General features: G+C 47.9%; 1 protein-coding gene across 10 annotated transcripts in view; it reads right to left on the bottom strand.

Annotated features, from left to right (window-relative positions):
* SLC13A2 (solute carrier family 13 member 2) overlaps positions 1–25,308 on the bottom strand; it is an 84,037-nt gene that overhangs the window by 20,245 nt on the left and 38,484 nt on the right. Inside the window, exons 1-2 of one of the 10 annotated variants that reach the window (XR_011523543.1) lie at positions 9,465–9,541; positions 7,916–8,196 (exon numbers count right to left, since the gene is read on the bottom strand). The exons of 5 other annotated variants lie outside the window; for them this stretch is intronic. Coding sequence is in view for 4 of the 5 variants with exons in the window: in XM_070562660.1 (XP_070418761.1) it covers positions 7,916–8,196; positions 9,465–9,469 (286 nt within the window). In the remaining variant the exon portion in view is untranslated. Of the gene's footprint in view, positions 1–7,915; positions 8,443–9,464; positions 9,556–25,308 lie in introns of those variants that run through there. 4 more of the 10 variants (XM_070562660.1, XM_070562661.1, XM_070562662.1 and 1 more) reach the window with 4 other exon arrangements.

The raw sequence follows: 25,308 nt of genomic DNA, 5'->3' as shown, positions 1-25,308 counted from the left end.
TGCATTAAACAAAATGCATTGGATTGCAAAGGAAACCAATTATATTGAAATACAGTCATTAAAATATGAAAAAATGGGCAAGCTAGTGATATGTGTGACTTTTTCCTAACTGGTAAGACCTTCACTGGCTAATGGCTATTGTCATTTCAAAGTCATGATTAACATAAACAATATTTCAAGGTCCTGGCAACAGCTGTAATGCGATGTGAAAATATCTGTGATTTCTACTGGCAGCAAAGTCAAAGACATCGTTAGTACTATTGTGGTTTGTTGTCTACATTCACAACAGAAGGAAAGGCTAAATTTTCTTGAGAGGTTATTGACAATAAAATGTAACTTTTTTCCATCCAAGTTCACAGGCCTGCTGAATCCTGCCACCAGACTCCCAAGGGTGAGAAGTCCCTGCTCTGGAGGACGTACGCCATGCTGGCTGCTGGAACTGCCCTCAGGAAGGGCCCTGGGGCAGAGCGTGGGAGGGGGCCCTTGCTGTTTCATTCTTTTGTGCTCTTGAATTTTGTACGATGTGTATGTGTCCCCTAATTAAATACATCACCTAAAGATGAAAACAGGGAGCTTACACCTGCGATAGTGTGGTGGATGGATCGGAAGACCCGGGATGGGAGGCTGGGAAGTCACAGGAGGCCATGCTGGGTGTCCAGTGGGGAGATGACAGGGGCTCAGAGCAGGTCATAGCAGTGGAGATAGAGAGAGAGGATGGACTCCAGAGATGGTAGGAGACAGAAGACAGAGGGTTTGCATGATGGCTGATGGGTTGGGCAGGAGGAATGGGAAGAGGAAAACTTGCAGGTGCCTGTCCTGGGTGTCTAGGTGCATGGCAGTAGCCACAAGGGGAGGAGCCAGGCCGAAGGCACTTGAGGAAGAAGGTGCAGAGTGGGCTGGGGGTGTCTGTGATATCCTTTCTAGGAATAACAGGCCCATACAAACGCCTAACGCCTTTGAGAGATTGAATATACGAAGGGGACAATGGCCAGTCCATATATAAAAACACGTCTCACAACCTCTGCAGCAGCCAACCCTCCAGCCAAACCACGACCTCTGCAGCAGTTGGCCCCAAACAGTCAGGATCAGCTCAGTGACTGCCAGCTTCCCGAATTTTTACCTCCCACTCTCTACCCCCGATTCCAATTCAGGACCAACCAGTGAAAGCCAAATATGCTCCCCAAACGGATCACATAGGATGCTCCCTTTCTCGTTAGCCTGCCTCCCGCTTCCCCGCCATAGCCTCCAGTCGGGGCACAACTGAGCCTTCCCTTTTTTGCTCTAAAGCCTTCTCACCCCTGCCTGCCTTTGAGGCTCTGCCAAATGCAAGGGACAGTGGCTGACTCCTTTCCAAGCCTTTGCCTGATCTCATTTGGGTGATCTTTGTTTACTTCTGCAACTTAATGTAAATGAGTTTGTTGCATCATCTTCTGCTCCAAGAAGCCAACAAAGGGAAACAATGGGTTTCTGAGTGTCAGAGAAAACAAAAGCGACGGGAAGAGTCCTGACCTCACAGCTTGGGCCCTGGCCAGGCCTGCCTGTGTCCAGTAAAGACCAAATAGCAGGCAGGAGCGATGATGAGCGAGCCGTTCCCACACTCCTCCGTGTGCTTGATCCTCACAACAGCCCTGGGCCTCGCTGCTGGATTATATCCAGGAAACTGTATTTTCAAGATTCTACCTTACGTTCCCATTTCTCACCTTCCCCTAGCAGGTGCTGATAAGCGTGGACTTGATTTGGTAATCTGAGGACAGAGTCCAAGCTGGGGAACCTTCTCTCTCTATTCCAGGGATCCTCCTGGCCTTGGAGGCTGGCTCCTTCTTCTAATCCTCCTCCCAGGCACCCCAGAGGCCAGAAAACCTGTCTCCACTCAGCCCAGGGCTGCTCATGGCCACTCTTAGGGACCACACCTCACCGCTCTGGTGAGGGTGACCAGACACACCTCACTGTTTCGTAGGTAGATGCCTGAGGCCCTCATGAGGACACCAGCCCATCTGAACAGAAGTCATCTATAGAAAAGAAGTCAGGTGTGTACACAGTGCCCAAGGCTAGCAGTGTTTTCCAGGGACCAGGAATTCAGAGAAGAGGCAGAGAGCGCAGGGAGCTGTGGTTTCCTGAGCCCTGGATGCCAGACACTCTGTGTGCGGGGGTTATCTCATTTTATCTTCACAACTGCCCCTTAGGGGGGAGAGGCTTGGTAAGGTCACATGGCCATACACGCTCTGGAGTGGATTTGAAACTGCATCACTCTGGCTCCAAAATCCATGTTTTGTTCCCTGGACTCTGCTTTCTCGACTGAGAGCCAGGAAATCTCAAAAGATAGAGGTGGGCCCCAGAACTGAAGTCCAAATTCTTTGAATGGTCTTCCTGCCCACAGCAAATCATCTGAGTTGTGGTCCCTCTTTGGGGTTCAGGAACAGCTTGCAGTAAGGGGATTTTAGTTACACAGATTTTAAAGCGTGTGTGTACACACACACGTACTGCTCTTACATTCTAGGAGTGCAGGCGGTTCAGATCAAGAAGCTCGGCCTTCTGTTCTTACTGTAAATACAATATGGATTTCAGCTAAGTTTTATCTGGCAAATACCATGTCGCTGGGAGAATGTTTTCACAGATGATTCTGTTGGGTCCCAGGAGGCACTTGCATTTTTGACTCTAACTTACTATTTGACCCCTGAGCAACAATTAGCTCTTATGGTCCTCAGCATAAAACCCTCATTCCTTCCCCTGGCCTTGTAGGGCTGACATTGGCTGACCAGTCTTAACCCACCTTTCCTCATTCAGGCCCCCATGCTGCACTGGCCTTGTTTATCTCTCCACCTTGCCAAGCTCACCCTTGGCCTCAGGCCTTTGTACTGCATGTTTTGCCTGGACAGCTCTTCGCTCAGAGCCGTGCTTGGCTGGCTCTTTCTTGCCATTCAGGTCCTAGGGTAAATATCATGGTCCTGGGAGGCCTTCTCTGACCACTCCATCTGGAGCAGCCTCTCCCCAGGTCATGGTCACAGCCTGCTGTGTGGTGTTCACAGCATGGGCAGCATATGCTTTTGGTGTGTCTCTCCACCCCACCCCTGGCACTGCAAACTCCCCTGGATCCTGTTCCCCTCCCTGAACCTAAACAGTACCTGCCACATAGTCCGTGTTCCCTAATAAGTGAATGAATGGATGCCTGAATGGATGGATGTAAGGTTTCTGGCACACTGGTGGTGTTTATTTGCTGTCTGGCTGCAGGACTGGGAGAGCAGTGAAGGCCTCAGGCCCCACTGCCTCCCTTCCACGGGGACCACAGGAAGGTGATGAGCATTTCAAGGATTCTGCTGCTAATTCCTCAAACACACCCTACTATTTCCAGCCCCTACACCTTTGCTCCTGCCATTTCCTTCACCTGGCCTGCCCTCTGACTGCTGAAATCTCATTCAGTCTTCAAGACCCAACTCAAATGCCGCCTGCTTCAGATTCTCCCTTGACTCAGTTGGAAGAATTTTCTCCCTCCTCTGAGCTCCTGCAGGCTTCCGGCTGGACCTCTGTGTGGCATAAACACCTGGTCTTCTAGACCGAAAGCAGCTTAAGGATAAAACATCCATATTCCTTTTCGGGAACCCCCAGCACAGAACAAGAACTCCACAGACGTCACGGACTGGAGGGCAGTGGGAGGTTTGGCTGATGGCTGGGTGGATGTGAGGGTAGATGGCTCACGAGGTGACTCACAACAGGGGCACCTCCCTGCAACCCCGGACGGCTTGAGGCAGAGACCTCAAGACCAGGTTCTAGTCTACACTTTGCCTTTTTCTAGCTGGGACTTTAGGCAAATTACTTTACGACTCTGAGTCTCAGTTTACATGTCTGTAAAGTGGAGATAATAGTAGTAACCTCACGGTAACTCAGTGGTTGTTGCGAGAAATAAACGAGTTAATGCTTTGAAGTGCTTGGCACAATGACTAGCACATAAAAAATACACAGTAAGTGTCAACTATTATTATGTGCACACAGGTCTGAGCCTCGTCTGGGGCTCCTTCCCACTTCAGGGGCCGGCGCATGGAGGTAAGCTTGGGGATTCACTGCAGAGAGCAGAGACTCTGCAGGAATTCAGGATGGAGCCCTCTTTGCCCACATGCATTCACTCATTCATTCATTCATCTGACAAGTATTTGTTGAGCACCTACTCTATGCCAGGCACTGGGGACTCTGCATGGAAAAAGACAACATCCCTCACGGAGCCTAGATTCTAGTGAGGGGGTCAGAGAATAAATAGAAAACAAACAAATATATCATTTCAGATAGTGAAAGCCCTTTAAAGGAAATAACAGGGTTTTAGAATAAAGAGTGACTGGGGGTGGTCAGAGAAGGCTTTTTTGCTTTAAATTTTTTTTTTTTTGAGGAAGATTAGCCCTGAGCTAACATCTGCTGACAATCCTCCTCTTCTTGCTGAGGAAGACTGGCCCTGAGCTAACATCCGTGCCCATCTTCCTCTACTTTATATGTGGGACGCCTACCACAGCATGGTTTGCCAAGCAGTGCCATGTCTGCACCCGGGATCCGAACCGGTGAACCCTGGGCTGCTGAAGTGGAATGTGCGCACTTAACCACTGAGCCACAGGGCCAGCCCCCAGAGAAGGCTTTTTTAGGGAGGTAGATTTAATCTGAAACCCAAGGAATGAGAAGGAGGCATCTGGGAGAAGAACATTCCAGGCAGGGAGATGAGCAATTTGGGTTGCAGAGAGAAAGCTGGTGAGGCTGGAGAAGAGTGAACAAGAGGTAGGCCATGGGGGCTGGCCTGGGGGCGTAGTAGGTAAATTCATGCTCTCCGCTTCGGCAGCCCCGGGGTTCGCTGGTTCAGATCCCGGGTGCAGACCTATATACTGCTCATCAAGCCATGCTGTGGCAGCATCCTACATAGGAGAACTAGAAGGACTTACAACTAGGATATACAACTGTGTACTGGGGCTTTGGGGAGAAAAAAGAAAAAAGAGGAAGATTGGCAAGAGATGTTAGCTCAGGGCCAATCTTTCTCACCAAAAAGCATAACTTAAAAAAAAAAAAGAGAGGGAGGACATGGTAGGGGCATGGAGACTGAGGGTATCTGCAGGGGTGGAGCCCCGGGGACCTGTGGCTTCCCTAAGAGGTTTGCATTTTAAGTTTGACGGGAAGCCTGTGTGGGGTTTTGAGCAGGGTAGTGACATGATCTTATGTGTTGAAAAGACCTTCCTGGTGGTTGGGTGAAGAATGGTCTGGAGAGGGACAGAGACAGGAGAGAAATGAAGGTTGCTTGGACCAGAGAGGAGGCAGTGGAAAGTGATTCCATTGGGAGTATTTTTAGGATATCGAGTCAACAGGACCTGCTGGTGCATGTGGAAGAAAAGGAAAAAGAGCAACCATGAATAGCTCTGAGGTAGATGGTTGACCCACATCTTGATGAGTAAGACTGCAGGAAGAGCCACCTGGGAACGATGGGTAAACAGGCCTTGCTTTGGACATGTGAAAGTGTATGCAGCTTAAAAGAAAATAGCCAGGAGCCAGCCCCGTGGCCGAGTGGTTAAGTTCGTGGGTTTGTGGGCTCTGCTTCGGTGGCCCAGGGTTTCGCTGGTTCAGATCCTGGCCACGGACATGGTACTGCTCATCAGGCCATGCTGAGGCAGCGTCCCACATGCCACAACTAGAAGGTCCCACAACTGCAGTATACAACTATGTACTGGGGGGCTTTAGGGAGAAGGAAAAAATTTTTTAAAATCTTTAAAAAAAAAAGAGAAAATAGCTGGAAGTGTCCAGGGTTAGTTGGATAATACAAGTTAAGAGGTTAGGGCTGGGGTTACAGACTGGGGGAGTCATTAGCATCGAGATGCTTTTCAAAGCAAGAGACAGCAAAAGATGACCTGGGAGAGAGAGAAAAGTGAGGAAGAGCCAGGAAAAGTGGCTGAGGGGGAAGGAAGCCAGGAGAAGGCGTCACCGAAGCTGAAAGAAGACAGCATTGCAAAGAAGGGGCGCCGAGCTATGACAAGTGCTCTGAGGGGTTGGGGATGGTGAGCACAGACCAGGGGTTTGGTAATATGGAAGCTGACAGACGGGGACTTGCTGAGAGCCCGCCTCCTCTTGGAGTCTGGAGCTATCTGCGAGGAGACTACTGCAGCGTAGACAATTTTTGAGGCTTTCTGTTGTGAGAGAGAGCAGAGAAAGGAGGCATATGCGGAGGGGATGTGGGATTAAAGGAGGGGTGGTTTGTTTTTAAGATGGGAGGTATTACGGCCCCGTTTGCATGCTGATGGGAGAGATCAGGCAGAGAGGGAAAAATGGGTGATGCACAAGAGGATAACTACAGGAGCAAAGTCCTTGAGAGGGGGTGGTATCCAGGGCTCCGGTGGAGGGGCTGGCTTTCACAGACAGCACGGGGGACAGTTTGTCTGAGTTGGGTGGGGGGCCTTCGGGGGAGGAAGCATCAGCAGGCCAGAGGCAGGCAGCAGGGCTGGGTGCAGCACAGGGAAGACAGACTCCTGACACACCGTGTTCCCACCAGGAGGCCTGGCTTCTAGTACTGGCTCAGGCTTTCCTGTGTGACCCTGGGCAAGTTACTGAAGCTTTCTGTGCTATACTTTCCCAGGGAGTAAAATGAGAATCAAAGTCCCCGTCTGTCCTCTCTCCCTTGGTTTAGACACTTGGCCCAGCCTGTCTGAAAACCCATCTGATGGACTCCCAGCACAGAGGTGCCACTGGCTTTGGCCTGAGATGAGGGTCATCTCAAAGGTCAGCCAGGCCCTGTCACTTATCAGGTGTCAGGGGCCCAGGGGCCATGCCGCTACATCCCCAGTCCCTCACCTCTTTGGGACACCATGAACAGAAAGCCTGCCTTGATTTCCCTGTCTGTGACAAAAGGAAGAAAATGGTTCAACGAGCAGTTCTGGGGCTGTGGGGTGGGGCCAGGGTCACGATTCCATCTCAGCCTTCGGGAGACAGCGGGACGGAGAGAAGACAGCACAGGCTTGGAGCTAGACCACACCTCCAGCTCTGCCGATTCCTATCCGGGTGACTTGCTAGCGGGAGATTTACCGCGAAGCTTGTGCTTCAAGGGCCTTCTCCTGGACCAACCCTTCCCAACGCCCTGTGCTAATTTTAGATTCATAATTTTGTCTTCTTTTATTTACAGAGGGGGCCCCAAGAGTGTATAATATTCGAGCTCCATGAAACCAGGATCTGCCCTGGGATTTGGGGTAAGTGACTTAACCTCATTTTCCTCATCTGTAAAATGGGACAGTCAGACTTGCCTCATCAAATGTGGGAAAGGGTTCCTGGCTGCTCGGTACAGGGCATGCAGGGTGGGGGTGTTCCAATTAAGGGGAGCCGAAGTTATGACTCCTGCTCTTGAGGATGGAGGCAGGAGGCAGTGGCACCTCCCCCTCCGTCCAGGGTATGGTGTCTGTGGTGCCCACTGGCAGGGTCCCTTCGTCCAATTCCCACCCCTCTTCCTCAGCAGACTTAGCCCTGGGGTCACAGATGAGCTCCTTCTTTCTATTTATGCTCTTAAAGGCACAAACTGCCTGAGGCCACTTCCTCCTACTCCTCTTCCATCCCTCTCCAGCAGCCAGCCCCACTCATGCTCCACTGAGCCCAGTCCAGGGCTGGGTGAGCACACAGTAGGCAGATAACCCCATCTGCCTCCACCTGCACCTTCTTTACGGAACTGCCTTCCCGTCTCCCAAAGTGGGAGATTTCAAGTGCACCTAAGCAATTCACATTGGGCACCTAGTCCCGGGTGCCAAGCAAAAGCCCCCTTTGACCTCTTAAACTTCAGCCCTCAGGAGGTTATAGCCTCACAGGCCAGAAGGGATGAGTAGGTTATGCTGGCCCTAAGGATGCCCAAACCCTGGCCCCCACAGTCCTTCCCCTGAGCACTTGGAGCTTCTCTGTGCCCAGAACCCCAAGCCCTTACCTTGGTGGGGACAAGGATGGGCAGAGGCAGCAGTAGAACGGGCATGAGGACCACAATCAGGTAGGAGCGATAGGCCCACAGGCCCTGCCAGCAGGTGGCCATGGCGTGGACCCACCAGGGCTGCTGTAGCTGCCTCCGGGATCCAGGGAACTGACGGACCGACGCAGCAGGTAGGCAGCCAGAGCAGGCTTATGTAAAGCTGGTTGAGTGTTAACCATTGACCCACCCTGGCAATCAAGAGTGTTTTTGGAGTCCAGGAGGTGAGAGTAAGGAGGAGGGACCTGCAGGAGGCATAAAGATCAGGAAGACTTTGCAAAGAAAGGGAGGAGAGCGAGATCAAGGAATAAAAGCTTCAGGTTCTTTTAAGAAGTTAAGCCTGAAGTTAACTCCTTCTGTGCATGGAGGCTGCTAAGGGCCACTGGAATAGGTGGAGAAGGAGGGGGCCCTGGGAAGCCCCACAGCCAGCCTCCACAGAGCAAGACCCCAAGTCCCCTCCCCAGCTCAGCTTTCCCCTGCTTTATTCTCCCAAAACCAGGTTCTCACTGAGCAGTTTATACAGGGTCCTGGTTGGGGCAGCCCTGCCTCCAGAGAAGCCCTCCCCTCCGGGAGTTTCCAGCCTGAGACTGAGGGCAGCCAAGCCTCCTGGAGCAAGCCTCCGGCTCCTCCCAGGTATCAGGGAAACTGTCAAAATCACCTGTCTTATGTCTTAATCACTGTGTAATGTTGATTCACTGACTTAACTTCTCAGAATAGCCACTTTCTCATTCTGCTGCAACATCTACCTATTATGAGGATCAAGTTCGACAACCTATTGGTATGTTTAGCACTGCTACATAGTAGGTATGCAATAAAGGTTCGTTCTTTTAGGTTCTTCCTGGCTCACCCCGCCCCCCCATCCCAAACTGCCATGGAAGACCAGCAAAGAACATCTCATATTTTGTAAACATGTTCAATCTCTCTATTCCTCATCCATCCATCTGTCCACCTTTCCATCCATCCATCTAACAAGTATTTGGCACTCATTATATATTCAGCCCTGTGCTCAGTGCTAAGGATGCAGAGATTAAGATGCTGCTGGTAACAGTTACCATTTGTTCAGCATTTAGTACAAGCTGGTTAGTGTACTAGTTCATTTACTCTGTACAACCATACCATGAGTTAGGTGTTACTATGCCATTTTACAGGTGGGGAAACTGAGGGCCCAGGACATAGAGCCAGCCAGAATTCAAACATGCTTTATAAGTGCCCGGGGAGGTCCACACCAGTACGGGAGCTCCAGGTGAAAGGGAAGCACGAGGATTGTAGAGCAAGGGCTCCCAGGGGAGGTGGCATCTGAGCTAAGGCTTGAAGGTTGAGTCTAATTTGGCCACAAGGTAATGGAGGAAGGATCACAACCAGAGGGAAGAGTGAGCTAAGGCCTGGAGGGGGTACGTGTGTATGTGTGTGTGTTGCAGGGGGTGGGTTGTAGGTTGGAAGGAATTGCTCATTGTCTGTCTAGCCAGAGCCTCTGTTTCTTGGTACCCTCACCCCTCCCCACTCCATACCGCACCCCATACAGCAGAAGCTCCATCCATATTTCTGTTGATTATCAGGCTGTGATGATCTGTATGTGCCGGGTAAGAAGGCAGGTATCAGAGAGAATGCTTCAGGAAGTAAACACTGCCCGGGCAAAGATGCAGAACTGTGGGAGAGTTTAGAGAACAGAAGGTTCTGTGTGGTTGGAATATGGGTTTGTGGAGGGCATGATTGAGAGCTGATAACCACATTTCCAGGGTGTGCAACAGCATGGCCTGGGTTGTTATGCCAATGAGATACTCCTGGAGCAGGTGAAGTCTATGGGAGAGACCCTCAATGCCCCCTGCAGGATGGGCAGAGCTATGGATGGATCCAGGTCATGGGACTCCTGGGGCCAGGCTGGGTGGGAAGCTACAGTAAGACTGGCCACCCCCACACCCCCACTCAAGTTATGGCCTCGCCACTCCCACACAGACAACCAGCCACCTGCTCAGGGCAAGGTGAGGAAGAGCCAGGAAGCACAGGGATAGACAAAGGGTTTTAGATACCCAAGACAACACCCCGATTCTGTCTCAACTGAGAGGAGGCCTCTCCCATGGCCTGAGGCTCGGGAGGAGCCACAAGGGGAGCAGGGCTGGGCCTCCCCCAGAGAAACAGCATCCACTATGTGTGTAATCTGTATCCCAGTGTACCCAACTCTCCACACCAACCCTGGGATGTAGGCTCAGAGCAGTGAAGTTACTTGCCTGGGGTCACACAGCTTGTGAGTAACTGAGAGAGAACCCCAGATTCATATCCAAGACTGTCCATGCTCTGGCCCCTGTGATGGCACTGGGAGAAATCTCAGTGTTTCCACATTAGATGGCTACTCTTTTACTGAGACCCCCAGCTTCACATCTACAGCCCCCTTCAAAGTCACAGACTCTTGGGACCCTTGCTGACCCTCTTTTGAGGACCAGAGTTGAGGGCTATTGCATCTGCAGCAGGCAGGCCCCATCAGTGATTAGTTCATCTCAAAGGCGGTGCCCCGAGGCCAGCAGGATGTGTCCAGCCGTCATGTGCATTACAAGAACTTTCCCCCAGCTCAGTAATCACAGCCAGGGCCCCACTCTGCCTGGCCTTGTTCACTTCTCCACTTTGCCCCACCTCTGTCTCCTTCAATTAATGCTGCAAATAACTCTTCTTTTTCTCGTGGCTCCTAATGGACTGTGACTAGCTTGTGACAGGTCCTGTGGCCATCCTTCTTCAGTCTTTGTTGGCCCCTTCCTGTGACAGGTCTCTGCGCTATCTCAGGGAGGAGTCACAACCAGAAATCACCTGCCTTGCACTTTGACCTTTGGCCGTCCTGGAGAGGGCCACTTGAGAATGGCTGAGGAAGTCCTAGGGGGAGAGGAGATGATCCCTGGCTCATAAGAACTGCCTTATCCTTAGAAGCAGGTGGCAGATAAGCTGGAGATAGAGCAGGGGCTGGGCCCAATGGTGGCTTTTAGGAAGTTCAGACCCGGATGCACGGGACGGGCATTCAGACAGAGGCCCCTGAGGCAACTGAGGTTGAGCAGGTGGTGTCTGGGGCCTTCAGGGGCGCAAACCAAGTGGTCCTGGAAAGGTGGGGTTGGCTGGATAGAGCAGTGAGTGCCAGGAATGATTTGTAAGACCTGAGACTGCCCAGCTGAGAGGAGAGAGGACAGGGCATGGGGATGGTCATCAAATATTGACTGAAGAAGAGGGCAGGGATGTTCTCACGCACAGAGAGAGGACGGCAGGTAGCAGGGCCTCAGAGGTGCACTGGTCTGTTTTCAAGGATGTTCCCTTCCACTCCCCATGGGAAAGAACCGGAGCTGAGTGGAAGGCGATGCAGTCCCCAGTACCAGAAGTGCCCCTGCTGGTTGGCCAGCTTGCCTTGAGACAGTAGAGAGAGGTGGAGGGAGTCCTGCACTGAGTCAGGGGCAGGCATCGTGCTCACAGCTCTGAGAATCCTGGACCCAGAATCTGACTCCAGGGGCCCTGACTGCCCCCCTGTCTTCTACTGCCTCTCCAACTGGGTCTGCTCATTTTCTCTCACACATGTTCATGTTCCCCCTCAGCACCTTGCAAGCTGCTCAAAAGGTACTTTAACGACCCTACAAGATCCCGTCCTTGCTTTCCTCTTCTGCTCTCACCGGTGACTCCTGCCTTGACTCAACTGTTTTCAGATCCTCAACTGGCCCTGGATTTTTAAAAATCTCCGGGGAGTTGCTCATGCTCTTGCTTTTCATAGGCATATTCTCCCTGCCTCCCTCTCTCGACTTCACTGGTTAAGTCTTGTTTATCTTTGAAGTCTCAGCCTCAGACTGAACTTCCTTCGTGAACTCTCATCACAGACTGGATCAGGTCCCCTGCTAAGTGTCTAGATGACTTCATCACAGCACATAGCACACTGCATTTCATTCTCCTGATAACTCATCCGTATCTCCCACTAGACTATAAATTCCACAAGGGCAGGGGCTGTCTGTATGACTGTCCGTATGTACGTATGTACCTCCTCAGCCTGTTGAGCTGATACCCAACAAATATGTCTTGAAAGAATGAATGAGTGGATGGATGGATGGATGGATGGATGGGTGGATGGATGGACGGTGGGTGGCTGGGTGGGTGGGACGCCCATATAATAATTTATAAGGTTCATGCCAAAAGGCCAACCCTTCCTTCCAGCATGTTCTGGTGCTGTTCCCTGGATCTTCAGATAGCTGCAGATGAGGGCCACTGGTCAGGCAACAAGGCAAAGAAGTGAATGTGCTTTTACCACTATCGAGATTGTGAAGAGGAGATAGGGCGTACCCCTTCCAGAGCTGGCCCTGTCCGTCTGCTCTTGCTGCTGGAGGCTGGGCAGGCATCCAGGCATTGCTGTGATGCTAAAAGGGACCTGAGGCTCATTTAGAGACAGCCCAAGAGCCTCCTCCCTGCATTACCAAGCGGCAAGCCTGTCCCCTCTTCTTCCAAATCTCCATGCCCAGCTCTTTTCTAAAATTGTTATAAAAAAACGCATAACAAAAAGTTTATCAAAATCATTTTTAAGTGTCCAGTTCAGTACTGTTAAGGATAATCATGTTGTTTTGTAACCAATCTCCAGAACTTTTTAATCTTCAAAACTGAAACACTATATCCATTAAACAACAACTCATTCCACACTCCCCCGGCCCCTGGCCACCACCATTCTGCTTTCTGTTTCCATGACTGACGACTTCAGGTACCTCATATAAGGGGAAACCATACAATATTTGTCTTCTTGTGACTGGCTTATTTCACTCAGTATGATGTCCTCAAGGTTCATCCATGTTGTAGCGTGTGTCAGAATTCCTTTCCTTTTTAAGACTGAATAATATTCCATGGTGTATCTATACCACGTTTTGTTTATCCGTTTATCTATTCGTGGACACGTGTTGCTTCTACCTTTTGGCTATTGTAAATAATGCTGCTGCGAACATGGATGTGCAAATATCTCCTGGAGACTCTGATTTCAATTCCTTTGGATATATACCCAGAAGTCGGGTTCCAGAATCATATGAAAATTCCATTTTTAGTTTTTTGAGGAACTTTCATACTGTTTTCCATAGGCTGCACCGTTTGACGTTCCCACCAACTGTGCACAAGGGCCCCAATTTCCCCACATCCTCCCCAACACTTAGTATTCTCGGTTTGTTGTTGGATTTTTTATAGCAGCCATCCCAATGGGTGTGAAGTGATAGCTCATTGTGGTTTTGATTTGCATTTCCCTAATGGTTAGTGATGTTGAGCAACTTTTCATGTGCTAGTTGGGAGAAATGTCTATTCAAGTCTTTTGCCTGTTTTTAAATCAAATCATTGTTATTTTTTGTTGTTGTTGAGTTGTAGGAGTCCTTTACATATTCTGGATATTAACCCCTTATCAGATATATGCTGATATGATTTACAAATCTTTTCTCCCATTTCATAGGCTGCCTTTTCACTCTGTTGTTTGTGTCCTTAGATACATATGCCCAGCTCTTTTGAAGTCCCTCTGTTTTCTCATTTAAACTTTCCTTTGGTGTTAATTTTAACCTGAGTTTACCTATCTCACCTATCTCATCTATCTATTGTGGGGAGGTCACAGAGATGGGAAGAGATGGGAATTTTAATGGTAGCTTCCAATCTTTGGGTCCCTGAACCTGATCCCATCCATTCATTATCTATCCACATACTCATTCATCCATTCATCAAACCCAGAGGAGCATGGAAGAGTTTTAGAATCAAACAGATCTGGGTTCGAATCCTGGCTTTGTAAGCTTAGTACCTACATGACGTTGGACCAGACAACCTCTCTGAGCTTCACTTCTCTCTCTGTAAAGCAGAAGAAACTGGACATGTAGCCAGAAGAGAAGACTTGAACCTACCTTGCAGGGTTTCTCGAAGAAGAAGAAACACTGTACTGCAGGGCCCGCCCTGGGTAAATGGTGGCTATTGTTATTTCTAAGTTGTTTCTAGCACTAAGTGGATGCAGCCCTTCTCCAGGGTCACTTGAGTCTCAGGATCAAGAAACCAATGCCCTTTGTGGGTTCAGGTTCAGTTTATTTGCCCAAGAGATCATTAGTCGTTGATCTAAGAGGAGGAAACCAACCTTTGCCCCAGGACGCCCTCTCACATTACATCCTCTCACATTAATCAATGTTGTTGAGTCCTACAAATCTAAGCAGGACTCTGCCTGACTAAGCCAACCCCCACTATGACAGTGACAAAATTTCCCTCATGTCATTTGTCCTGACTTTGATGGCTGGGAGGCAGGGAATGGGCCCTCCCTGACAAGGACGCAAGGAGGCTTGTGTTTGCGGAGAGTGAAGTCTTTTATATAGAAGCCCTTTCACTGAGGACAGCAGGACTTAATCAGATTGTCCCGGGTAGGGGAGTGGTGATAAGGCTCATGGAGCCGCCTCCCATGTTTGTTTGGATCAGGAAACTCTCCGACCAGGAGAACTACTGGAAGGCTGCCCAGAAGAGGAGAGAGGCCTTCTCGGTCCAACTGGGGGAAATGGGTCCTTCCCTCCTGCTGAAGAATCCGCCGCTTTTTAAGGCCTAGAAGCAGCATCTAAGAGGACGAGGAGGGAGGAGGTGCTGGACCCAGCTTCCAATCCCAGCTCTGCCCCTCACCTGGCTGTGCAGCCAGCACTTGATCTTTCTGAGTCTCAGTTGCCACATCTGTAAAATGGGCATGAGGAAAGTCTACCTGGAAGGGTTGGTGTGGGGTTTATGTGAGAGGAGATATGGCACCAGGATGTCCTGAGGCAAAGGATAGTTTCCTCCTTCTCTCTTACCTCCTAAGCCTCTGCTTCCTACTTGGCTCTGGAACCTCCTTGAGTGCAGGCAAACATCCTTCCTGGCTAAACAGCCTCAGGGAACCACGAGCCCCCACCCCCCACCAGGCTGAATAGAGCCTTGACATCTGGATATGCTGCCCACCTCCCTTTCCACTCCATGAAAACTCTCCACCCCTCGAGACCAAATCACACCTGCCACCTTTGTCTGATGTCGCGGCCCATCTTGACCACACTGTTTCCAGGACCCCTTTTAGGACATACTGGCTGCTCTGGTTTCCTACTGTGCTTTTGGTGGGAACATTCATCCCTGCATGTTCTCACTAGAGTGTGAGAGCCTCGGGAGCAATTGGGGATCTGATTTGTCCGCCTTTCGTTGGCAGTTCAGTGCATAGCCCAGTGCTCTTCTTGGCACAGGGGTCTGAAAGACGGTGATGGCTGACAGACAGACAATACATGACTGACAGATGGACCCACTGGATTCCCTTATCACCATCCAGAACTGACCCCTACATCCTGACCTGCACACATACTGGCCTCATTCCCTCCACAAGATGTCAAAACAGAGCCCTTTACTCTTTGTAGGGGTCTCCAGGGTAGAGAGGGGTCCTTACTCTCGTCTGTCCCCAACCTCGACACCCTTCACACTCTAGATGTGTGCCCTGAAGGGATCAGAGGAAGACATCCTGACAGTTCAGATCAGAGTTCTGGAATAATAGAGCTGGAGAGGAGGCTAGAGATTACTCAGGCCATTGTTTTCATTTCATGCTGAGGAAACTGAGGCCCAGAGAAGTTAAGAGACTTTCCAGAGCCCACGCACATTTGGCACATCCTGGACAAGAGTCTATTAATTTTCCTCCAAGTATTTAGCGAACATCAATGAGCCCCCACTGTGGACCAAGCCCTGGCTAGGCATTCTCACATTCATTCTTACGTCTAATTCTTACTGTACTGTTTGAGGCTGCTATGATGATCATCATTGAACAGAGGGGAAGCTCAGGCCTCAGAACAGGGAAAGGACTGGCCCAACACCTCATGGCTAGTAAGTGGCTGAGTTAGGACTTGAACCCAGATCCTTCAACTGCCAGCTCAGCTGGCACCCTTTCCACTAAGTCCCTCCTTGACAATACTGAAAGGTAGCTGAGGGAGCTGGCTCTCATGCTCAGCTGACAGGAAAGGGCAAGGGCTAAGGCCTATTGGAGACATTGGGTGGCATAAATGATGGCACGGGGCCCAGACAGTGACCTCTGGAAGAATATGGCCTTGCTTTACATAGCATGCAAATCAGGCCTCACAGCCCTCAGGAATGCCACAGGACAGCTCCCTGGCTCAGTATAGCTGAGAGTAAGCAGAGGCCCCCACAAGCAGGGCTTCCCAACAGCATTCAGGTCCCACACCCCCAGCCCGGGCCGGGGGTCTCCTGCTGGACGACTCCCACAAGGCAAATATCATCCACACCAACCCTAGGGCCAATATTTTTACCTCCTTTGGGCCTTGATTTCCCGGTCTCAAACGGGATGATGATAATAATGATTTATATGAAGGGTTTTTTTCCTGAAACACCACTTTTGTGGAGGTTAAGGATCCATTCAAATACCTTTGGTCCCCACATAGGCCTCATAATAACAGCTGTGCCTTGTTATTAAGCACCTACAATATTCTGGAACTTAGTTACATCTTTCCAACATCCCATTTAACAGACAGGAAAACTGAAGTGCAGAGAAGTTGTCCATTGCCATAGATCACACAGCTAGTGAATGGCAGAGCTGCGATTTAATCTCAGGATCATCCAACTCCAAATTCAGGGCTCTTTCTGTGACATTACAACACTCCTGTTATGGCTATTCAAAGTCCTTCCTCCATAACCTGTCTCAACTTCCTGTTCCAACCCCAGCTTCATCCACATAGGCTCACTCACTGGTCCCCTTGCCCCCCTACCCGTCCCCATCTCTCCAATGGCCTAGGTGTTTATGCTTGTGTTTGGGTGTGTGTGTATTTGTGTGAGCATTTGGACGCATGTGTTTATACGTATATATGTGTGTATAGTGAGTGTGGTGCATATGTATTTATTTGTAATTTGTGTGTATGTGTGAATGCATTTATAAGTGTTAGAGTGTGTGGTGGATGCATGCATGTGCGTGTCAGAATGCTTCTCTATGTGTATATATCCCAGTGACTGGAGGAGGATTTGACAAGTACTCGATGAAGTATCATTGTTCCTAGTGAGAAAGAAAAAAAATCCTCACATCTAGTAGCTGGCCTATAGGGTAACCAATTGTCCCAGTTTGCCCGGGACTGTCCCAATTTTAGCCCTGAAAGTACTGCATCCTGGGCAAGTCTTCAGTCCCAGGCCAAGTGGGATGGTTGGTCACCCTACAAGCCTGGCAACCAATGGCTAGGCTGTCATGTTCCTGCTGAACAGAAACAATTTCACAGAACAGCAACATCAGATGAGGTCACTCTGCGGCCACGATAGAACAAGACAAAAATAAGGACGCTCTGCAACTCAAAAATGACCAGCCTCTCTCCCAGCTAACATGAGTGACGGCTGCCTCATTACCCGTGATGACTCCAGTCCTGCTTTGTTCCTCTTGCCTTCTAGGCAAGATGCCCAATCACCAAATTGCCCTTGCTTCTTGGCAATGCTCAACCGGGAACAAACTTTTGCTTCCTTAAGTCTCCTCCAAAATGGCCCAGGGCAATCCCAAATCCTATAGCAAGCATGCTGTCTTTCACTAAGATGTCCCACAGCTCCCCACGGTGTGCGTGCTCCTTTTCCGCAGCGAGTTAATAAACCTAACTTTGATTCCGGGTGTTTTCCTGGTGGTATTCAGGCCCCGAGCTTTACCACTAAGTGAGAGTCTAGCAAAATCTCACCTGAGGAGAATGTATCAATTCAACTTCCATTTGCTCAACTGATACCTGCTGTGCCTTCGCTGTGTGTCAGGCACTGCCCTGGGCAGTGGGGACAAAGCACCCCTTGCCCTCAAGGAGTTTACAGTTTGATGAGGGAGAAGAACCCTTTAACAATGACAATAATAAATAAACAACTCAAAACCATGCGAGTGCTAGGACCCACATTTAGTGGGGCAGGGGGTATTTAACAGGGCCTTACCCAGCCCCGCCAGTCAAAGCAGTGCCCCAGTCCTTGCCTTGCCAGCCTCACGAAGAGCATCTTGGGTTGTTAAGATTCTACCTGCAGCCCAAGATCTATTTGGGGTTGGAGGCACAGAGAGCCAGAGCTTTCTGTTTCTCTTCTCGAGTTTTCTCCTTTAAATAAGTCCAGTGGAGGCCCAGGTGGCAACTCCCATACTAGGAGGGGTTCCAGATCCTAGTAGCAGCTGGAGATTGGGGAGTGGGTCTCTGGTAAGGTAAGCCAAATTGGGAGGGAGGTAAGCTTGTCCTGAGTGCCTGGGACCTAAGCATGTTCAACAGTCGATGAAAATGCTTGAGATCTGAAAATAAACTTACAGGGGCATCAAAATACAAAAAGCAAATTGCAAAATAAAAATTAAGAACTTAGCAATTAATTAAATGTTTCCCCAAAAAGTGACCTGTCAGGGCAACTCAATTCAATGTGTAAAGCTGGGGCCGGCCCCCTGGCCGAGTGGTTAAGTTCATGCCCTCCGCTTCGGTGGCCCAGGGTTTTGCCTGTTCGGATTCTGAGCGTGGACGTGGCACCGCTCATCAAGCCATGCTGAAGCAGCATCCCACATGCCACAACTAGAAGGACTCATAACTAAAAATACACAACTACGTACCGGGGGGCTTTGGGAGAAAAAGGAAAAATAAAATCTTTTAAAAAAAATGTGTACAGTATATTTACCAAAAGATGCACATCTTACTTAGTAGGGGATGTCAAGTGCGGCAGCCAAAACTAAGAGGTCCTGGCCCTAGGAAAGCCTTAAACTGGCCTGATGGCCCTTCTGTTGATAGAACTGACTAGCCAGCCTGGGCAGGATGAGCCATGCTTGCTGGGTAAGCTGCCCAGCGCTGAGCCAGGTGGGACCCCAGCAATCCCTCCCTCCAGGACTGAGTCTCTGTGTTGTGTTCCCCTCTAAGAGGTGACCTGAGTTTGCTCCAGGGGCCGCTGCAGGGTTTGGGCAATAAGATACGGTGCCTGGGACACGCCGTCACCCAGGATCGTGGAGTCACTTGGCAGAGACACAGGCCAGAGCAGGGGCAACCACAGGATTCTCTGCCCAAGCAGCTCTGGGGTGGGATATGGACATCGCCAAGGGGGCTGGGGGCAGCGTCCCCCTAACAGGTGAGAGAAATACCTGGAGAAAGGGACTTGCCGCCACAAGGCCAGCCCCAACCAGGACTCCCTGACAACGGCATGAATATTCTCCTGACCGGGCGTGGAGTTGTGCTGTACCAACTGTAGGCATTTGTGCCTAATAAGTTGTCTTGGGGGCATATCTTTACATTCCACCTTTGGTCTGCCTTGGCCTGATCTTATTCTTGATTTTTAGCCTATGACATGCATTCTTATAAGCCCTCCAAGTTCTTGTTGAAACATGCAGTAAACACACTCAAAAGTTAAACTGTACCTAACAACAAATATTTAAAATTCTCTAAGGCTAAAGACTATAAACAAAGTAGAGATAGTGATTGGCTGGTGAGAAAAATGTACGGAACATCTATAACAGACGCAAGCTGCTGTTATAAAATATTTAAAACTACAAATCACTAAGAAAAACACCAAACAATTTGCAGAGGAAAGCAAATGACCAATAATCATGAAAAACAATAAACATGAATTTCAGCAATGGGCAAATAAAATAGTCACATAAAGCATTATTTGTCTATCAGGTTAGAAAATTTTTTAAAGAATTGGAAACGGGCTAACTTTTAAGTGGGAGTATACATTTGTACAACTTGTCTGGAAGGAACTTAGCAGTAACCATCCAAATTTTCAAGGTAAATCCCTTTGACTCAGGAATCTTTCTTCTAGGAAATCTATCCAACAGAATTATTCAAACATCCAAACAGTTTTGTATAAGGATATTCATGGAAACTTTATTTTAATAGTTAATGATTACACATATGAATTATGAAGTATCCATACAATGAAATATTATGAAGCCATTAAAAATAATGACCTGTATGAATGGACATGGAAAAACGTTCACAATCTACTACTATTAAATGAACAAAGCAAGGTAATCCTGTTTTTGTAATTAAAAGCAACAATGAAAACTCTGAGTATGTATCAGATAGGGTTCTTAATTGCAAATATAAGATTTTACTTTAGCTAGTTTTAGCAGAAAATAATTCATTAAAGGCTTTTGAAAAATCCCTGGGACACTCAGAGGCTGGCTTAGAGGCTCTGCCACCATTAACAACATTCAAACCAGACCACAAGAATCCTCTAGCAAAGACCCCACTGCCACAAATTCTGGGCACAGACCTCACAGTTTACACCAATAACAGTGAGCAGTAGTTACCAGGACCTCCTTTATGGCTACCCCTGAGAAGCCAGGTGCTCTGCAACCACAATGGCCAGCAGATGGATAACACACGGTTGCTGCTTCCTCAGGCCGCTCTCTTTTCAGTCTCTCACCGTGGTTTCTAAGTAGTAGGCTAGATCATGGGCCTGAGCTCTAGCAGCAGGGAAAGCTGGGAAGACAAACTCTAGCTTCTCTCTTGGCAAGTGAACCTCAAAATGTAAGAAATGCCCCCCACCCCTGAGAGGAAAGCTATTCAAAATATCTTGGTTTTTCTCAAAGAGGAAAGTCATTAAGAAAATACACGCCCACAACTAGAAGGACCTGCAACTAAGATATACAACTGTGTACGGGGGCGGGGGGGGGGGGGTTTGGGGAGATAAAGCAAAAAAAAAAACATTGGCATCAGTTGTTAGCCCAGGTGCCAATCCTTAAAAAAAAAAAGAAAATACACAAAGCATGACATATGTCATGATACTCCTTCCCTTGACTGCCCAGCATCTTCTTCCATGCTTAAATTTCCAAAACAATAACAATATAGTCTTCTTACCTAACAACTCAATTAATCTGTGCACAAATGAAAATGAACCTACCCTATCCCCACAAGGAGGACTTCAGAAAGCCACGTGACTTATTGCATCTAGCTCCAAGACTAGCATCTCTGGCTGATATCCATTTTCCCCTAATTCTTTCATAGGCCTGTCTTCATATTCCACAATATAAATTGTAAAGTTAACCAACAAAAAATATACTTTTACGAAATAGAGAAAAGAGATAGGAGAAATTAGTTAAAATATAAACACAGCAAAGAAGAAAATATGGGTGCCTATTATATTTGTCATTTAAGCAACTGGTCAGTAGGTCAGAGTTGGCATTTATGATTTCCTTCTCCCACTAGTCATTTCGTGCTCCCTTAGTTCACAGCCAGCAACTCAGCTGGTCAGAGTTCTTTATCTGGTGGTGTGCCCCAAATCTCTATTTCTGAGGGATCTGAACCCTTGGTGGTTTTGCCTTTATGAGGTTGCTATGGCTTTCCATTAACTTTTACCTCTGGACTTGGCGGTATTAGTAGTGTTGACACAAATAGTCAATAACCAATCTATAGATAAGAAAAACAGAGTGATATTCGATGAGCTAATGCAGAGGACTAGCCCAGAAGTGTTATCTTACCCATGGAAGAAAGTACTTGGGGGAAGAGCGGTTTACAGCCTGGTTATATACCATTTCAGGACAAAGAACACACATCATGCGTGACAGGAATACAATTTTTTTTTTTCTGGCAAAGACTGGCCCTGAGCTAACATCTGTTGTCAATCTTCCTCTCTCTCTCTCTTTTCCCTCCCTAAGCCCCAGTACATAGTTGTATATTCTAGTTGTAAGTCCTTCTAGTTCTTTTATGTGAGCTGCTGCCACAGCATGGCTACTGACAGACAAGTGGTGTGCTTCTGCACCCAAGAACTGAACCCAGGCTGCCGAAGCTGAGTGGCACTGAACTTTAACCCCTAGGCCATCAGGGCTGGCTCAGGAATAGAACTTTTTTTCCAAAGTCACAAGGAGATATTTCGCTTCAGTTTAGCACACACACAGCAGATCAACTTGACCTTGGTTCTCTGGGAAGACAAGTTTACCTTCAAAGAAGATAAACTGGTCTTGACATCAGAGAGAGGGAGGAATTACACCCCCACCTTGAAAGAGTGCATTCTTTGATTTGGGAAAATGTTGGAGTCAGATGTACAATGCATGTCTGGCGGGCCATAAGTCAGGCTGCTCTGGGAAAAACAAGTTTTAGTCCAAATCAGATTTAAACTAGAATGGCTTCCCCATATACCTCAATATGTGAAAACATTATTATTCTTATTATTTTTATCATTTTCTACTCCCCCCATTTTTTTTTTCTTTTGCTGAAGAAGATTAGCCCTAAGCTAACATCTGCGTCAATCTTTCTCTATTTTTTTGTATGCGGGTTGCTGCCACAGCCTGGTTGATAAGTGGTGTAGGTCTTTACCCTAGATCCAAACCCGCAAACCTGGGCTGCTGAAGCAGAGCGCGCCGAATTTAACCATTATGCCATGGGGCCAGCCCCTCATTTTCTCCCTTTTGATGGATAATATTTCTTTTTTTTTTTTTTTAAGATTGGCACCTGAGCTAACATCTGTTGCCAATCTTCTTTTTCTTCTTCCTCTTCTTCTCCCCAAAGTCCCCCAGTACATGGTTGTATATTCTAGTTGTAGGTCATTCTGGTTGTGCCATGTGGGATCCCGCCTCAGCATGGCTTGATGAGAGGTGCCAGACACACGTCCAGGATCCGAACCAATGAAACCCTGGGCCGCGAAAGTGGAGCACACGAACTTAACCGCTTGGCCACAGGGCCGGCCCCGATATTTCAATAGAAAGAATTGATGATCAAGTTATTGCTCCTTGGTGCCAGGGTGGTTACTGCCTGCCCTGGATCCATCATGTCCCTGTGAGCTGGGCTTTTATTTTATTGATTTACTCAGTTATCCACATTGCAGGGGCAGGAGGGTGGAATAGCTGAGCTTAGTGAGCAGACATAGAGGTCAATGCTGAGAGGGGAAGCATTCCATAGGTCCATAATTTTGGATTGTTGCACAAACATTGTACACGCGCTTCAACAAGATTTTATAATCATCACTTATAACAGTTAACAACTATAGAGCAGATATAGTAGTAACGATAATATAGTGTTTAGTTCAGAAGATAAGTCTTAAGCATAATCCTTATCAGAAAAAGAGGGTCATTAAGAATTATAGTGTTTGACCATCTCAAGTTGTTGAATGATCACTACTCTAGCTTGCATACCAGTCTTAGAATTTTGAGTAAAGAAAACTGTAATTAGCTTGAATATTATGATTAATACAAGAATTCCAAGAAGTAACAAAAATAAGAATTGTAATCTGGCTTGCAGGAGGAATCAATACCGGAAGGGAGCCAACTAAACACATGGAGACTTGGTGAGGGATCGCTTAGGGCACTCACCTGCTTGTTCACGTGTGTTAACAGAGATGACACGTTGGAAGATTCATTAGGTATAAAAACACAGCATTCAGTTTGAAGGATAGCACATGTACCACCTTGGGATGCAGTTAGAATATCTAAGGCCGTTCTATTTTGAAGGACAGCCTTTCTCATTACGGACATCTCGGAATTCCATAAAGCTGTTCCTGTTAGGCTATCATTAAGGGCCTGTTGAGCAAAATTTAGTCAGGCTTCTATATGTGACACGAACTCTTCTAATCCTATGGAGGGAACTAATATAGCTGCCAGGTGGTCATATCAATGGAACACTGGACAAGTCCATTTGTCCTTAAGGAGGGAAGATTGACAACAGTTGTTAACTTAGGATGAATCCTTCCCTGCATCCAAGGGAACCCCAGGGTGCAGCGTCCTGACCATCCAGGCTGTAGCCAAGGCCGAAGACTTGTTCCACACAACCACTGAGTTCCATTGGGTGCCACCCAATAGATGCTCCGCCTTTGAGACTAGTCTGTTCCAAACCAATCACTTTCTTTAAGAATGACAGTATTTTGGGGCTGGCCCAGTGGTGCAGTGGTTAAGTCCCCACATTCTTCTTTGGCAGTCTGGGGTTCACCAGTTCGAATCTCGGGTATGGATATGGCACCACTTGGCAAGCCATGCTGTGGTAGGTGTGCCATGTATAAAGTAGAGGAAGATGAGCACGGATGTTAGCTCAGGGCCAGTCTTCCTCAGCAAAAAGAGGAGGGTTGGCAGCAGATGTTAGCTCAAGGCTAATCTTCCTCAAAAAAAAAAAAAGAATGACAGTATTTTGACACGACTCTGGGGTATCCAGCCCACGTTTTGGGTACAGTTAGGTAAGTTTTGTTTGGAATGGTTTCTCTGTTCCCAGCATAAAGGTGCTGATTTACTTAGAGACCCATAACTAGGAGGGAGTCAAACAAATCCATCCCAGATTTGTGTGAAACCTCCCAAAGTTCTTGTTGTAGAATCCAATTTCTTTAGTTTAGAAGAAAATTCTTGGGTTAATTGAATAATTTGAGCAGCAGAAAAGGAATAACCATGTCCTGTATCATGAATGGTGTTGGCTATTGGCCAGGTTTCAGGATCGTAATTGATAATCTCAGATGAACTGTGAACATTGGAACTAGAGCTCTCTAGCATAATAAATTGTTTTAGAACTTTCCAGTCTGTACCTCAAAGGCAGAAACCCACCAAGGTAACCCAGGTGTTCTAGAAAGGGGGAGTTGGCCATAGATCCAACAATTGGACTGATTATTATGTGAAGCAAAGGAATGAGCTCATTCCACGAAGACATTGCCATTAAGGCCCGTTCTGATGTGGATTGAATAAACAACCATAGTATCAGAAAAACCTTAAATGACATTCTGGTAGTTCATTAAAAGCTTTTGGGGCCAGCTAGGCAGTGTAGTGGTTAGGTTCTCAGGCTCTACTTTGGCAGCCCAGGGTTCATACACACTGCTTATCAAGACATGCTGTGGCAGCATCCCACACACAAAATAAAGGAACATTGGCACACATGTTAGCTCAGGGCCAAACCTCCTCACCTAAAAAACCCAAGATTTTGTACTTAAGCTCTGATCTATTTTAGTCTAAAGGGGTAGAAAGAAAGTATTAACAGTTACAGGAACAATAAAAGGTAACAAAAGGTAATCTAAAATACAAAGAAGTTGGCTAGCATCACATAAAAGTATTAAAATTGCTAATATACGCAAGAATATGATTATTATAGCAATGATAAATGGCTATATGGCTTAACCATTACAAGGGTTTAATGAGGCGATATAAGGTTGGAAAGACAAGCCCGGTCCGGGATCTTGGGACAGCTGTCTATAACAGATGTTGGCTTCTTCCCGTCCGGGTTTGGTAGTATTCGTCTTAGTCAGTTGAAGCCAGGTGCCAGGAAAAGGAGTTGAAATCCTCTCAAGAGAACGGGCCTTTTTTGAAAAGAGAGATGTGAATCCATGAGTTTATGCCTTTTAATTTTGCAGCGCATGGATTGATTAAAAGTACCTGGTATTATCCTTTCCAAGGAGGCTGCAAAGTGTCTTTAATTTAGTGTCTCTTACAGTAAACAAAATCTCTAGGTTGCAGTCCATGATCCTTAAGG

The sequence above is a fragment of the Equus przewalskii genome, chromosome 10 (assembly GCF_037783145.1).
Source record: "Equus przewalskii isolate Varuska chromosome 10, EquPr2, whole genome shotgun sequence".
Taxonomy (NCBI): domain Eukaryota; kingdom Metazoa; phylum Chordata; class Mammalia; order Perissodactyla; family Equidae; genus Equus; species Equus przewalskii.
Note: the sequence above shows the minus strand (reverse complement) of the source record. Positions and strands in the feature narration are given on the sequence as shown.